The 16,520-nt window shown below is 40.0% G+C and overlaps 3 protein-coding genes across 4 annotated transcripts in view; 1 reads left to right on the top strand and 2 right to left on the bottom strand.

Annotated features, from left to right (window-relative positions):
- The window catches only part of LOC137972174 (streptococcal hemagglutinin-like), a 31,769-nt gene extending 29,502 nt beyond the window's left edge, over positions 1-2,267 (bottom strand). For both annotated transcript variants that reach the window (XM_068819019.1, XM_068819020.1), the window contains exon 1: positions 1,890-2,267. In XM_068819019.1, the coding sequence (XP_068675120.1) occupies positions 1,890-2,139 (250 nt within the window). In that variant the 5' untranslated portion in view covers positions 2,140-2,267. The remainder of the gene's footprint in view (positions 1-1,889) is intronic.
- An 850-nt stretch (positions 2,268-3,117) lies between these two features.
- On the top strand, positions 3,118-7,346 carry LOC137972175 (nucleotide-binding oligomerization domain-containing protein 2-like). Its single transcript, XM_068819021.1, has one exon. It carries the CDS (start codon positions 3,411-3,413, stop codon positions 6,753-6,755), a length of 3,345 nt encoding a protein of 1,114 aa, XP_068675122.1. The 5' UTR covers positions 3,118-3,410; the 3' UTR covers positions 6,756-7,346.
- A 13-nt stretch (positions 7,347-7,359) lies between these two features.
- LOC137972176 (fasciclin-2-like) lies at positions 7,360-13,610 on the bottom strand. Its single transcript, XM_068819023.1, has 4 exons — positions 13,477-13,610; positions 11,496-11,656; positions 9,860-10,162; positions 7,360-7,815 (listed from the first exon to the last, which is right to left on the bottom strand). Exons 2-4 carry the CDS (start codon positions 11,548-11,550, stop codon positions 7,370-7,372), a joined length of 804 nt encoding a protein of 267 aa, XP_068675124.1. The 5' UTR covers positions 11,551-11,656; positions 13,477-13,610; the 3' UTR covers positions 7,360-7,369.
- Between the last annotated feature and the right edge of the window lie 2,910 nt (positions 13,611-16,520).

Below are 16,520 nucleotides of genomic sequence, written 5' to 3'. Positions count from 1 at the left end.
GTTTTTATTTAAATTTTCCCATCGATTTCTTATCATTCATTTTACCCGTCGAAGACTGCAGTTCGGGCAGTCAAAAGCTTGTGGTTTTTAATCACTTTAGCCAGAGATCTTTTTTTAAATTTTAACTATGTTTCAACCTGGCTGTGGCCCTTCAATATTTTCAAATATCATTATCATTGTTATTGATGCTATTATTGAGAAATAACCGCCTGCATTTCCTAAACAAATTAATCAGCAAAGCTACTTTTTAAATGTGAAAGAACTATGTAAAGTACAATGTACGCTCTAATTGATGCTCACTAATTAATGAGAATGCACACTTGGAAGAATGTGAGTTGGTTGGAACCAACACTATATCCTTTTTTTCCAGTGTCTTGTGAGTAGTCTGGGCTTTTTAAATTCCATCTCCCTTAATTAAAAGACAGCAGTGTGCAAAGCTTAAAATGACATGAATATTACCACTGGCCCGGACTCAAACAATTTACAAACAAACTTAAATTTAACTTTTATATTTTACATAATAACCATATCAATGCGCAGACTCTGATTGGTTTCTCAGCTATGTTTTATTGTGCCAGTAAACTCATGGAAAAATTGCACATCTTCTGAATTATTATATGAAAGCAATAGACCACAGGTTTCTATGGTTTATAGGCACGATAAACCCCTTGGGATGTTGGAAGAACACTCAAAGAATTCGTAAATCACTCACCTGCGGCTTGTGATTTACGAATTCTTCTCGTGTTCTACCAACATCCCGCGTGGTTTATCAGCCTATAAACCATAGAAACTTGTGGTCTATGGCTTAAATATTAATGCACAAGGACAAAAGGAAAATAAAAGGTAGGACATAGCTTTTGACATAGCCCTAACAGACCTACATTGTATAAACCTGCCAATCAGGGCAAATTCAAACAAAATGATGAAGCTATAACCTGTGAAATACATAATTGTACGTTAAATTAATGCCTAATAATATAAATGATAAAGAAAACATGTTCCCTGGACAGGCAAACATAAAAAGTCATCTAAATGAAAGCAAGACAGTCTATGGGGTGCAATAATCATCTAGAAATAAAGCAAACAGGAAAAAGATGCAAGTTTCTAAAACCTAAGACAATGTTACCCATTGCTTTGGTGACAAAATTTGTTGACCACAAAATATTTTTTATCTTCCTGAAACAAAATGAACTTATCACAATGAACAATCAAGACCAAAAACACAAGCTGGAGGTGATTTTGAGAAGAAAAAATTAGCTGTTGTACACGTTTTGAAGGTGAGTCGTTATTGTCAATGCACTATGATCTAATAAATGGTACTGAGAGTTAACTTAAATTTAAGAAAAAACTGAAAACAGTTATGCGGTTTTTATTAGAATCTCTTTTTGTCGTGATGGTACACGACTGTGTATAATGGCAAATGATTAACACAGTAAATATGATTGTATTCTGCAACATGTCCTTTCTGATAAAATCTAAACTAAATATATAATAGGCAGTATTAATGATCAACTCGTGATAACGTCTAACACGGCTTTTTTTCAGCCTTAAAGCTGCCTAAAAGTCGACAGGTAAATTTAAAAATATCCAGATAGAGTTACAATATAACTAAGAGCTTGTAACGAAGGCTTAAAGCTGGGACATGATGTGAGATTCTCTAAATGAACTGGAAACGTAAAGTGCAGATTCTCGAAATGAACTGAAAAACATAGCGTACTGGCCATAAGATTCCTGAATATCAATCAGCATTTTTTTTTATAGGAACAATGGTGATAGCTGAGTTTGTAGAAAGTTTAATAGCATTAAATTACAAATGCGTTATATACACATGTACGTCCGTAATCAGCGGTAATGCAACTGCCGTTCAAGCTCATTTCCCTCAAACTTACCAAAGGTCGACAAAATTGTTGTCTGTGAAATACCGCCGGTTGTTGGCTGTGTAACATTGTGAATGCCAGAGGACAGGGCAGTAGGTAATATGCTTGACGAGGTATCGTAAGCGACGAAGCTCGAACTTGAGATGAAATTGGAGATTGAGCTTGAAGCAGCAATCACTGAATTCAACAAACCGAAGCCAAAAACAAAAATCGTCCATATTTTCCCCATACGGATTCTACTTTCCTCCATGAACCACCACATTAAGTCTGCGATCTATAGCGCTTCATTTCGAACTGTCATTCGCTAAAAGCGAAGGTTAGATGTTTCCAACCGCAACAACAATTAACGAATTCCATGACAACTCGTCCTGCTTACGTACATCGTCTGGGTCACATGACTCTTTTGATGATTTATCGGCATTTTCACGATCAGCCGAATTCGCTTGACTTCCGAATTAAGATTTTGAAATCTGTGAAATTAAAGCAACAGGATGTCTCTTCTGAAGTGTTTGTTACTGCAATTGATGTAAATTGTAATTTTACCTAACAAATAAATGCAAATCAGGGGAAAATGCTAAATATAGTGACCCAGCTCCCGGAGGAGGGACTGGAAGCTAGACATTTCAAAAGCCTTCAAGATTCAGTTTCTCAAAACCTAGCCGTACGACTAGGTTCAATTATAAGGGTTAAAAATTTGAGAAGCAGTAAACAATATGAAGATGAGACCGTCAATATTTTTTTATAAAAATCTTTTTTGGGCACTTTTTCTAGTTATTATCAAAACAGAAGAAAATCAACTTTTTTGCCGGATTTAACTATTTATTTTTATACATGATTATTTTTTCTCGCTTAGTAAAACCTGTACGGCTACAAGATTGGATATATCTCGCTCTATCACCATTCTCCAGTCGGCTCGCTTGTGTGACTGACAAAGTGGGCGGTTCGACTGACTCGGACAGTTGGACCGGGACTGCGAGCAGTCTAACTTGGACAAAACCGTGCAAATAAAGAAAGGATTCATCGGAGGTAAGCACAAGCTAATGACTGACAAAAAACGAAAGGAAGACTAATTACGTGTCTCAGAGAAGAAACTGGAGATTCTGGTCATATGCATGAGAGCATGACTCATTGTTACTTCTCCAGAAATGTTATGACCGCGCTACATGGGGCACAGAACCATCAAGAAGTTCATTTTCTACTCTGTGTATGTACAATCAATATGTCCCAGAGCCCATCGAAGATTTGAGATACTTCGAGTCACTAGTCACGCATCCCCATGAATTAGCGTTTCGCTTTTTTGACAAAAGTTATTATTTTCGCCCGACCAAGTGAATCACTTCACAGGTGGCGCGACAAAGCTTAATTCATTCGTATTCTACTGCATGACGCATGCCGGCATTGGACGGATGATGGTCAACACAAACAAGAACTGTCTTTACATCTTCCTCTCAAATGAGGTAACGAAATGTATTTACTACACGGCGACGCTGTGAGCGCAGTTGAGGTGTAAGCTAGCGATTTTTGGACGTCACGATGGATATTTTCAGAGATCTAAGGATCCCTATGCCGCAATATTTCGAATCGCCGAGCTTGACGCGAGTTGGAAGGTTTCAGCGGGGCATTTTGACAACCACTCTACTCGTGTTACCTGTATTGCAAGCGATTCATTGGGGAATACAAGAGTACGATATGGAATTTCGATGTACTATTTGCAAAGATGGAGTCGTTGAGACCACCGAGCAGAAATATACAAATGAACTCTCCGTAGAGTATCGACAGAAGTATGCTTCCATCTCGCCAGGATTTTTTCTTGCGTTCATCTCAGTAGTGAATCTTTTAATCGTTTGCGCGTACATGTCATATGTTTCGGATCGATTTAAAACGTGGGAAGATCTTAAGACCACGAAACGGCGTGGCAAAATCCTCGATGAGTTAAAGGCCTCGGTAGCTGTGTTTAAGGCTTATTCACTTCAACTCTGCGTGAAGCTTGCATCCTCGGTAGCATTTGTTCTATACAATTGCTGCGCTTATTCAGTCGTTTTACCATCGCAAGCTGAGTACAAAAAGAAATGGACGCCAATGCATCTTATTTTCGATGATGAGTTGCTCGAAACAGTGGTTCATTGCCATGCCGATCGTGCCTTCCAATCATCCATGTTTAATATCGCTTTGCTGACATTCGCGACGTTTTCCAGTGCTCTAACGTTCACCGAGCTTATATATATCTGGCAAGAAACGAAAGCTTTCAAGTGTACGTCTGATTATTATTTTTGCACGTTTTTATTGCGCCATAATACCGTGACAGAAAGCACAAAAGCAATTATAGAAAAGGAATTGTTTTTGGAGAAACAAAGGAAGATAATACAGACACTCGAGACAAAGATGTCTCCTGACTTTTTTCCGCTCTTCTCTGTTCGAACTTTGCCCTATATCACGAGAAACATATTTCTTTTACAGAAGAAAATGAAATACAAAACAAGTGTGAAACAGAAACACAGGCTCGAACTTTTCAGGACGTACAGTAGAACTAAGAAAACTAAACTCGCCAATTTTCAGGACTTATTCAGATCTGGAAAAGATGCCCGAGATCCAAAGAGGATTTTAGTGACCGGAGACCCTGGAATTGGCAAAACGAAGTTGGTGTCCCAAGTAATTCATCAATTCAGTCATGGCTTATTTTCTGTCGAAAGTGAACTGCAGAGTCTTCAATTCATTTTCCATTTTGATTTCAAGGAGTTGGATTCGATTGATGCGGAAGATGTAACTTTGCAGGAATTACTCGAATATTCTACTACTTCGTCAAAGCTTGAAGACATTGTATTTCAACAGGTATTAGCAAACCCGGAAATAGTTTTTCTCGTTTTTGATGGCCTAAACGAATGGACCGCAAAGTCATCGACACACCAAACACATGTATCACAAACTAACTCCGACAAAACATCAGTGGCTTCAATCGTATTTAACCTTCTTTCTGGAAATCTGTTGCCAGGTTGCACTATTCTTGTGACGTCACGACCAAACATCCTTAATACAGATACAGAAGAAATTTTTGCGTTTGATCGATACGCCGAACTCGGTTCTTTTGAGCCAGACGACGTTAATGCTTGTGTTCAGGAATTTTTTCGTGACAATAACTCCCTATGTATTTATTTGAAGCATCGTATATCTAAGGATGAGAAACTAGAGGCTTTGTGCCGTGTACCTCAAAATTGTATTTTTCTCTTCCGCTATCTGGACGTTTTGGCTTCAAGGGGAACGTTTGAGCAAATTGAAACTTTGGATCTACCAACAACATCAACGAAACTGCTTGAGAGAGTAACAGAAGCTGTAACAGCGGCGTTAACGGATCAAGATTATCACAAAGCCTTGCCGCCCGATATTCTTGATGTCTCAAATAATTTTCCAGAAGTGCTGGAAAAGCTCTCATATCTTGCATTTTTAGGAATAGTCCAAGGACGCACTGCTTTTAGAAAGGAGGATCTCTCTTTTGCTGAGCTGAGCTCTCTTGAACTAGAAATTCTTGAAGAAGCTGGTTTTTTGCGTCGTTTGAGACACACAATAAGCCAAACGGGAAGCTACAGTTTCAGTTGTCTTAGCTTTCAAGAGTACCTGGCTGCTATCAGAATTGTTCAGACGTCCACGTCCACTAGTGACTTCCGGTACTTTCTGGAAAATGCTGACGAAAACCAATGCCACACCTTACAATTCGTGGCTGGCTTGTGCAAAGATGGAAAGAAAGGCAAATGTGTCTTTGTTTCCTTGATGCAACACTTGACAGAAGCAATCAAGTTGATCAGTTTATGTAGCCAACCAGTCATCGACAACCCAGCAGTTGTGTTCCTTTGTAAATGCATTTATGAAAATGGCACTCAGCTGGGGGATCCTTTTGCAAGAGAAGCTATCTCAAAGGCCAAAGCCATGGCCTTTACTAACATTGGCACAAACCCACAAACAATGACTGCAATTCTCCATTCCCTAAAGGAAGGAATGAGTGATGGCGTGAAGAAAGTTACCTTCGAGAGCAATGCCATAGGAAACAGTGGATTTCGCCAGGTAGCTTCATTCATTTGCGATCCGACCTGCAGTTTGGATCAAGTCAAGTTAACAAACTCAGGTATCACCGATGACGGAATGCTTGCCTTTTTGGAAATCACTGCAAGAACCTCATTTCTTGGAATTAAGATTCTCGGGTTAAGAGGAAATGAAATAACCAGCGAGGGCGCAAAGTACCTCGCCTGTGTCCTCTTCAATGATTGGTGCCATCTTGAGGAACTCCATTTGGGCAACAACTCAATTGGTGACTTGGGTGTAGAACATCTTAGCGAAGCTCTTTGCGGTGGCAACAGCAAAATTTTAACTTTGGACTTGAGCTCGAATGGAATCACGCATAATGGAATTTTCTTCTTGAGCAAAGCTCTCAGCAATCCGCTTTGCTGTGTCAGAAGACTATATCTCCAAAACAATAAAATTCTAGATTTCGGAATGCAAGACCTTTGCGAATCCCTTTGCACGGGTTTCTGCAATTTGAGAGTGCTGTTCGCCAGTTCCAACTCAATCACAGACAAAGGCATCGCCTTTTTGGAAAAAGCCCTCGGAAGCACGTCTTGCGGCTTGCAAGAACTGTATCTGGGTTACAATCAAGTGACGGACAAAGGGGTGAAGATTTTGTTGCAAGCCTTGCCCAATCATCAGTATAACCTTAAAGTTTTGTCCCTTTCAAATAACCCAATAACGGATATTGGAGTGAAGATGTTGGCAGACGCCTTGAGAAATTCCAGCTGTAACCTTCACAGGTTGAGTATAAGCCTGGGGAGAAAACCCGCTGATGCTGCCGCAAAGTCATCAAAACTGCAAGTACGATACGTCAATGCGTTTTAGTCACTAGTGCTTCTTTAATTCTTGCCTACATTTTTCTTTGTCTAAGCCTAAAGGTAAAGGTAAAGTCTGCTACCAGCTTAGTGGCCCATCAGGCCGGCGCTTATTTCCGGTTACTGTAGCATAAGGAGACTAGGAGTACTTCTACTCCCCCCTGGATGGGATGCTGGTCCATCGCAGGGTTACCCCCAGCATTAAATTGCCGGTACCCATTTATACACCAGGGTGAAGAGAGGCACTGTGAGAGGAAAGTGTCATGCCCAAGAAGAACACAATACGAAGACCTCGATCCGGAATCCAGCGCGCTAACCGTTAGGCCACCGCGTCTTTTTGTCTAAGCCTAGTGATAGATAATTGATGTAGCGCAGTGGTTACATGGCTCTTGTGAAATTACCTGTTTCGCAAGCTGATCAAAATGGTCATTTCATGAGGCAAACTTTCAAGGATGGATATTTACCAGGTTCTTATTTATGACAGAAATTAACAATTAATAAAGATACGTCACTCTAATACATAAATATTTTTATATGAAAAAAAATGAGCACAAAATCTTTGTTGTGTTGTTCTCTTGGAGCAGGAGGGTCAGGTCACCCCTTCACCTTAATGCGTCACTGCTCCTAAAATCGCAAAAGCTGGTCGCTCTCGAAATCATGTGACCCTTGTTCGGGATCTTTAAAACATCGTAGACAGTGGCAACTTAATTCGTAGCACCTGCAGAGATCCGAAAATTTCCATGCAATACTGTATGATATTTTTTTACAGTGATAAATCTTACCAGGGACAACAAACACTTCAATATCAACCGTGTCTTCTGTTTCGTGCTCGCTGTTCATCTTCCATCGCACCGTGCACGAATAATTCCCTGCATCAGCGGTGCTCACATTCGTTATTGCCATTGTTCCTGTGTATGGATCGATAGATTTCCTCTCTGCACGAAGTGAAACAAGCTCTCCGTTTCTGTACCAGAAATATTTCGGCGGAGGGAATGCGGTGATGTCTAGCTGAATTGTTCCATTTTCACCATATGTGAGTTGTTGTGGTGACTTGACTCCGTGACTATCAACTGAAAGATCATTAATGATTCATGAGGAATCCAGAAAACAAAGCGCACGTCACTTGAAGTAGTTTGAATTCAGTCCAAGGGTTAGGAAAACACATTCCTCCAGAACAATTTTAAGCAAGGATTGCAAACGTTAGACAAACATAAATCACATTTCTTCATGTGCCCTTAATATCCAATGATGTGGTGGAATCGCGCTGTTTCCCTCTCCTGATTGGATAGTCCACGCGCATGAAAAAATGTAATCTAATTGACAGCTCTCGCGCTTTAAGGATCCTTGCTGTAATAAAAGTAAGGATGTTATTTCTAAACCTCGAAACAGGACTGGATTTCAAGTTCTTGCGATGAGTTGCAGTCTGAGGGCGCTTTCCATTTGACAGAACTGACCGGCCAGACTCGGCATTTTACCTCTTACTAACCGAGTTCGAGGTCCGTACTGTAAGTTACGGACCGAGTTTTTTCCCGTTGATTTATGGCCCGCGCGCTTCGCGCTTAGGCCATAAATCAACGGGAAAAAACGAGGATCCGTAACTTACAGTACGGACCGAGAAAACGAGGTTAGCAAGATGTTTATTATATCTCTGAGGTTAACCGGCGCGCGGGCAAGGAAACTAGTCAAAGTGAAGCGGAAATTTCAACTGCCACAAAGAATGCCGTTCCAAAATCCCAAAAACTAAATCTTCTTGGCTGTTAAGTTTGAAATAGTTGCTTGCAAGATTCAAACAGTTTTCAGTATAAGTTTATGCAACAGAAATGACATGAAAAACTCGCTAGATGATGTTTTGTCGAAATTTTAAATTTAGCGGGCTGTACAGCGGGCCGTACTGTAGAATACGGCCCGCTAATTTAGCCAATTACAGCGCGCGTAGTATCTGAGAGATATAATAAGTATGGGTTATTGACCAAGCGTGAGGTCAAGATGACTGGATATTGGCCAAGTTCTTTTTTTGCGTGTTTATGGACCGAGACGAAGTCGAGGTCCATAAACACGCAAAAAAAGAACGAGGCCAATATCCAGTCATCTTGACCGAACAATCTTGGTCAATAAAGGATTTATTATATGACTTAAAACACCAAAAAATGATCTTTGATCTTGCGGGACCAAGCGAGAAATCCCGAGCGGGCAGTATCGCTCCATCTTGCCCGCTCGGGTAGCCAATCAGAGCGCGCGATTTGGTTCATCTTGCCCGCTCACGGAGTTAGTCATATAATAAGGAAGGAGTAACTCTACAGCGCCTTCAATATAACACACTTCAAGAATGATAAATATACTCCTCCGGAACAATGCGAGGGATTATCGCGCAAGTATTCCTTCAAATTGTTGCGTTTTCTTTGCAAACTGACGGGTCTGGCCGGCCAGTTCTGACACTGAAAAGGAAAGCGCCCTGAGACTTGAATACCTCGACCTCGGTTCGTCTCGGACTGGAATTGATTGCGCTGACTTTAAATCGAATGTCAACTAAAAATATTTCCTAAAATTTGAATTGTAGAGAAAGAAACTAAGATTTCTTTTGGTCTAACAAAAATCGAACCGTCCGATTACGCTCTTGTAAACAAAATCAAGCAAACTTTTCACAGGAAAAAGAACAGTGACCAAATGCTTTTTTTTCTGTACATAGTCTGTTTTAAAAGGCATTACCATTCATATCTTATCAGAGAGAACATTTTACATTTCAGTTGGCCAATCAATGGGCCGTGTTTAAAACTTTCTTTCAGTTGTTTATTCAAAAGTCTGAAGGTAAAATAAATTTTGAATCACGCTTTCTGTTATTCTATTGCTTTAGCAGAAATGCTAAATAGGTATTAGACACTTTAACCCTTTCCACGTTCCTGCCCAAGAAATGACACTTTTGCTCTAACACCAGATGATTTTACTCATCATTGTGGGCCCCGTCGGGCAGAAAAGGGTTAATGAAGGTTGGTTGATTGATCGACTGATCGATTCATCGATTGATTGATTGATTGATTGATTGATTGATTGATTGATTGATTGATTGATTGATTGATTGACTGATTGATTGTGAGGGGAAATACATCGGCTACTTACAATCGACTTCAAGGGTGAAACTTTTTGACTGGTTTGATCCCTTGCAAGTATAGTTTCCTCCATCGCCAACGCCCACGTCTTCTATGACCAAAATGTAGTCATGGGCACGCTTTGTTAGACGAACGCGTCCAGTAATACTCTCCAATGTTATGTTTGCACCCTGTGAAGCAGGATGTCCCGGTCTTGGTTCTCTTGACGGAGTTTCCCAGGCAGTGAAGTTCTCTCCTGTCACTTCGCAACGCACTTTGATGGTTCGCTGTTGTTGGGCAGTTCTTCTAGTAAACGGAAGGATTACCTCTGCTACTGTGAAAAGCAAGGTGTGGGAACAAACTCACAATGAACAAACGGTACTATATTTAAACGGACTGACTAGACAACGCTGCATCACTAAGAAGGTTGTCCAACACAGCTTACTGACACAATGAGATTCACGTTACTTGGTGTAGTCGTCACAAAATGATCCTCTAACCATGACCTTATCGAGAACCCTCACCAGAGAGTAATACATGAAGTTCGAAGGCTTAAGGAGACGCTTTGTGACATGTTGTGACGTCCATCTTTAAATAAAGATGTTGATACTTTTATATATTTTAAAATCATTTTAATATGAACTTTTGTAAATAGTCTTTTTGTATAATTGTGTATTTCTAATTCAATGTATTTTGTAATGTTCTTTTAAGGTCCACATCAGCCTCTGGCTGCCTTTTTTATACCTTTCAATAAAGTATGTATGTGTGTATGTATGTACCGGTATGTATGCAACGTACTATGAAACCTCATTGTGCTGCCGCGGTATAGGTTTTCACGTGACGTCACCGTCGCCATGTTGGCGGACGAAAACAAACGTTCTCTCATTAGATCCTTTTGTTCGTCCATCGGCAAGTGCACATTACATCATTGTTATCTGTGTTTCTAGAGATTTGTTGCAAACCATCTATTGGACATCATCAAACAGCTACGTTATGAAATAAACAAGTATTGCGTAACAGAAAGCAGCTACCTTCACAAATGGAAAATTTAAGGTTCCTCAGAATCCGCTCCGGAGAATTTAAACTTTAAAGAGAGTTTAATTTTAGCCTTAAGATCACGCCAATGAGGTATAATCCCTTGAGGACAGATAAAAGGGTGTTTTTTTTTTTTATGGTTTCCTGGCTGGCGTCACTTTACAAAAATGAGTGCATCTCATTAAGAAGTAATTGGTGTGTCATCTAATACCATAAGATTGCTGTTACGTGAAACAGTCAATACTTTTAGTGAGACAGTCTCTTCAAATTGTTTAAAGTGGTTTGAGCCATCTTAAAACGACTTTCACTCTTGGGTGTTGGGTGAAACAATACACTGACCTATAGAGAGAATTTAAAACATGTAGAGGGAATTTAAAACACGGATGTTGAATTTAGAATACGCAATGTTGTACTAACAGGTGATAATGCTGCAAACAATTGTTTACTTTTTAGAAGGGAAACTTAGGCCAATCGCTCGTATCGGGGTTAGCGTTCCTCTTCTTCTCGATGGTACGTTGCACCATTCACTTTTGAATCCGCTGCAAACCTTCAACTCTCGAAATTTTAAAAAAGGAGTTTCCAAAACGCTAATAAATGTTGTATTTATCGGTAATGATGAAACCATAACTTACCAGAAAGAGGTAACACAATTGCCACACACAACAAGACACGGAGAACAATTGCCATGAACAAAACCTTGAGGTGTGCAACTTGCAGTAGACCAAATTTTTCCACTCAGAGTATTTCTCCGATCGAATAAGTCAGGGTTGTCTGCATGACAGAAACCTTTTCCCTAAGAGGAACGTTAACGAGATATAAATATTCCCGCAAAAGGAATAAAACGCAAACCGCGGTTACAAACATTTGCTTGAAATGCACATGATAACTTTTATAAACTTAACGTTTCGTATGTTACAACATACATCATCAGAAGTGATTATTATTCAGTTACAGATAAATTTAAATTCAAAAATACAACTGTACCGACTGGGAACTAACGAAATTGATTGACATAAAACGACAAGAACATCCTAATAATAGAGATAAAGTTTCTCACTGCCAACGTTTTCATTTAAGGCTGGCTTTAGATCACGGATCAACAGAGACTCTTTAATTTTGCAATGCGTGTCTGATCGACCAGTTGCTAATATTTTGGCCTAATTAGGCGTAAACAAAAGTTTTTAGGCCTAAGGTTAGCTTTATGCATGTTTTGGATACTTTCTGTATTCATATTCTGCTATCATATTTATCGTTATGGCGAAGGGGGAACACACAGCACTAGTGCTCAGTACTGTTCGGGAGAACAGATAACACGGGGGAACACAAAACGCTGTGGCAGCGGAAATCGAGCCTATATCATGCCGTACATAAAATGCAAGAAACAAGAGAAAGATTCTTTAGTTTCGTCTGTTTTCAGATCGCAATTTTCAGCCTGACCCGACCAAAAACAACATTCGTTCAACGAGTAAAAGAAATCCTGCTGATGTCAGTCAACATGTAAACGGATTGAAGATGGGCTATCGATCTTTAACAATCCAATCATGGGATACTATGCTCGTCGGAAATTTTGAATTAACTTGAAGGAGAACAATCTGAGCTTTGCCCAGGATTTTTTGACCCCAAACTGAAAAGAGACCATATTTAAAACATATCAAATATATATTTTTATATTTCTTCGCGTGATACCCTAAACGAGACCTTCACGGCTACATATGGGCTACATATGATGGCGCTTTCCCCAGAACACCCTTAGTGAGACCAAAATCCGAAATTTACACCCCTAAGCAAGACGACGAGCATCCCCACCCCTTTCATATGCGAGTCCCCCCCCCCCCCGGGCACTCAGTCTAGTTCAGAACAACGCGATCAGAAACGCGAATCAGAAACCCATAAGGGTTGAAACGTGTAACGGCCCCTTTGTGTGCTGGGGAACAAGCTTTGCTAAGTACCATATTTGGAACAACAAGAGAGAAACACTCAACAAATCAGTTCGCAAGAACACCGTGACGCAATGCCACCAATGTTCTCGCGCGAAATTAACTGGAGCGAGGGGTTTCCAAATATGGTACTTACACTGAATATTCGGAAGCTGTGAACGCGCGTTACACGTTTCAACCCTTATGGGTTTCTGGTAAAATTCAATGACAATTTGACAGTTTGTGGAAATATACAGCAGACAATTAAATTTTGATGAAGCTGTCAATTATTTTACGTCGCGGTAATCGGATAGTTTCATTTTCATGCAAAATATATTCCGTCATTTATCGGCTGTTTGGTGTTTTATGAAAAAGGAATCGTAACTGAATCCCAACTTAAAGTTGAAATTCCCAGTTATTTTCAAATTTTAAACTGTAGAATGAACGCTCCAAGCTACCGTGGGTAAAGAGGAGCTTTACTATGATTAAAGACAGGGACTGCTGAATATTTAAAACATACAGATAGTCATTTTCCTGCCAAATGGAGATGACTTGATCTAACACTGAGAATTTCTCGACTTGGCGATACACTTATAAAGGAAAAAAGACCTTGAGTCGTTTTGATTCTCTATAATTCTGTGCACTGTATATTTTATTTACATTACAAAACTGAAACTGAGGACAATGAAATCCTTACCAGGCGTAAAAGTGAGGCAGATTTCTTCGGGGCAATGTCACTTCTGTGAGGCTCGACGAGATTCAAGTTCCCTTGCCAAATTACCGCGGCGTCGGAATAACAGAATAACTGATTGTCTTTGAAATAAAATCGGCGATTTCTTAATTTCTGCTTTAGTTCCAAATGTGTACATTTGGTTCCAGCTGCTCTTATGAGGTTGACACATTGTATTGTTTGAACACGACATCGTTTGTTAATGTGTTGAGAAAGCCCCAGAAATGTTTCTCGACAATCAAATGAATTCAAAGCCTTACCAAATGAACTGAGATAGAATATGCACTAATTGTGGCTTTGCCGTGGGCCTCAACATCGTAAAAAGTCTCCGAGTACGTAGGGTACGTACGGTGCCGGGCTCTGAAGTGCCATGCAAAAAAAAATACGCTCTTTTTTCCCTTAGCTTATAGACAGCGGAAAAGCCCAAGATATGATTTTCTTTACCTTACCCATCACTTTAATAATTTTTTGGCAAAGGAAGCTGTCATGCCTGAGTAATTGCTCATAAATCGAGAAGTTGGAAGTCATTTGATTATGCCATCGAGAACTACTATATTTAGTCTCCTTCAAATTCTTAGTTTCAATTCCTTTTTAATGTTCCGACGAGGGAATAATATTTAGCTATACTTGTTATTTGCCTGTGTTTTCTTTGCTATTTTACTTCGTTGTTTGAAGCACCAAGGGGTTAAAAATCCTCAAAACTGCGAAACACCCACAGCCATTCTCCTACCCAGAGGCCGCGATTCTTCCGACCAAGAATGGCGACCTCTGGCTGGTTCCGAAATACGCGCAGTCTCTGTGGGGGTCTATGACAGCTACTGATTGTTTCAAATTTCTGAGATTGCGCAGACCAGCCGGAAGTCCGTGTGATTCGCGGACTTCCCAATCTCGTACCCAGAGTCCTCGGGCTTTTTGGTCAGCGGGTGAGCGCTTGGAGAGAGAGTTTCCCCGGGCGCTCACCCGCTGACCAAAAAGCCCGAGGACTCTGGGTGCGAGATTGCGGACTTCCTGGAACCCCTTCTTAGGTCAGAGAGGGACGTAGTGGAGGAGGAAAGAGTGTTCAAGCAAGCCCCGCCCCCCCCCCCTCTATCGATGACGAAACCCATCTTTACTAAGTATCATGTATTTGATATCATATATTTTTCTTCTTCATTCAGCTACATCATTTACACTACACAAAAGGTGATATGTAACTTAACTATTGTTCATTATCTACGAATTGTCATTCCTGATCAATTGTAAACGAGATGCTTCCGTGAAGCATACACTGGGTTGCCTGTGGTACGTGTTACAGAAAATCAGAAGGCACTGAATTGTGTGGTATTGAAATACAGCATTCCAGTCTCTGAACAATAACAAATAAAAGAGAAGCGAGAAACATTGGCTTCTGGGCTGACGTGTTGATAATTTTCAAGTTCCCTCACAACTTCTTTTCAACACAAGTTTAAGCGTGCCCTCTGAGCATCTGACACCTTTGTAATACTAAAGTTCCCTGTCCGGCGGGGTTAGTATCAGGATGGGAGACCAAAACAATATACCCCTCGTAAAACAGAGCATCGGACGGAAAATACTATTAACGCTAACAAATGCGAACTCAGTAAGGTACAGATTTTGTTAGTTTGCTTTATGCAAAACAATATTGATGCAAAAGTAAATAACTATTGATACACAGTTTTTAGAAAGAGCGGAAGGAAGTTTCCGGGATGGTCGATCGAGAATAAAATATTTACGACATGAAAACAGCATTAATTTTGAACCGTGAATATAGAATATAAAAAGTTACGATCAGCGACAAGCATTTTGGGAGATTTTTGCTACGTTCAAGTAAAATCGCAAAATCGAAAGTGACATGGTCGGAATTCAGCGGGTGCCGTGATTAAGTTACCGCGGCATGTTTACTCGCCAAACAGTGAAGCATCTGTGTCAAATGATGGCAAGATACCGGGTTTTTGTAAGTTTCTTTTTCTGTCAAGTGTTATAAAGTTTGACAATGACATGAGCGAAGTCAAAACAAAGATCACAATCGCCCAACTCTTGAGGTTGACAATTTGTTTATGCAAAGTCAAAATTTACTCTCCAAGACGCGTACGGCGTTATTTATCACCAGGTAATTCCATCATTTTGGAAATAGCAGCTACTTTATTATTCATCTGCGTCACAATTTTTCACTTATTTTGGGGCTCATTTTGTTGAAACTCAAGCACGCTTCCAACAGGCCTGTGAACCCTGCCTGCTTACCGAGCAATACTAAAAAAATTCTTCCATATCACATTTCAATCTTAAGCTCGAAAATTCAATACACAATATGATATTATGATTCACAAAGGCAGAAAATACCACAGAATCCTTTTCCAGCGAAACATTTATTGAAACAAACAACATATTTGCTCTTAGAGGCGAAAACCTCTTCCTATTTCATTGCGTGCGTGAAGACAAGAAACTCAATCGTGTCAAATTACCATGTACTTCAGGTTTCCTGAAGAACCTTTTCCTTGAATAACAAGAAAATGCTTTTTCTATTGCCATAAAAACTATCCAGTTAAGATCGCATATCATAAAACATGATGAATTCATAAAGGCCACCTATTCCAGCGAACAATTTTTTGAAGCAAACAACATACTTGCTATGAGAGGCAAAAACCCCTTCTATTTCATTACGTGCGTGAAGAGAAGAAACTCAATCGTGTCAAATATGCGCAATATTGCAACAAACTAAATTTCAGGATCAAACCGTTTCCATGAAGAACCTTTTCCTTAAATAATGAGGCACGCAATAGACGACTAGCTTTCTTTCAAATAATTCTTGGCTGTTACATTTCCAATGATGTTTTTACTGAAGACTGTGCAGAGTTGATCATAGATCCATGCACGTAAGGTGTTCGATTCGTTCTCTGTCTTTGTTGAACCCATAAGTTACCATACTGGCAACCCAGTAAAAAGTTTTTCGAGTTTTTACTGTCTTAAGCTAATTCCAAAACTGCTAGAGCAAGTACCGATTTACGAGGGGAAGT

Source organism: Montipora foliosa, chromosome 9 (genome assembly GCF_036669935.1).
Source record: "Montipora foliosa isolate CH-2021 chromosome 9, ASM3666993v2, whole genome shotgun sequence".
NCBI classification, from domain to species: Eukaryota; Metazoa; Cnidaria; class Anthozoa; order Scleractinia; family Acroporidae; genus Montipora; species Montipora foliosa.
The sequence above is the reverse complement of the archived record's forward strand: the minus strand, read 5'-3'. Positions and strand labels throughout refer to the sequence as shown.

Excerpts from the sequence above, each read along its gene's own strand:
- LOC137972175 (XM_068819021.1), top strand. The coding sequence starts at position 3,411 with ATGGATATTTTCAGAGATCTAAGGATCCCTATGCCGCAATATTTCGAA.
- LOC137972176 (XM_068819023.1), bottom strand. The coding sequence starts at position 11,550 with ATGGCAATTGTTCTCCGTGTCTTGTTGTGTGTGGCAATTGTGTTACCT. Across the intron at positions 10,163-11,495 it reads AATTGTGTTACCTCTTTCTG|TAGCAGAGGTAATCCTTCCG; the intron begins GTAAGTTATGGT and ends TGCTTTTCACAG. Across the intron at positions 7,816-9,859 it reads TTTCACCCTTGAAGTCGATT|TTGATAGTCACGGAGTCAAG; the intron begins GTAAGTAGCCGA and ends ATGATCTTTCAG.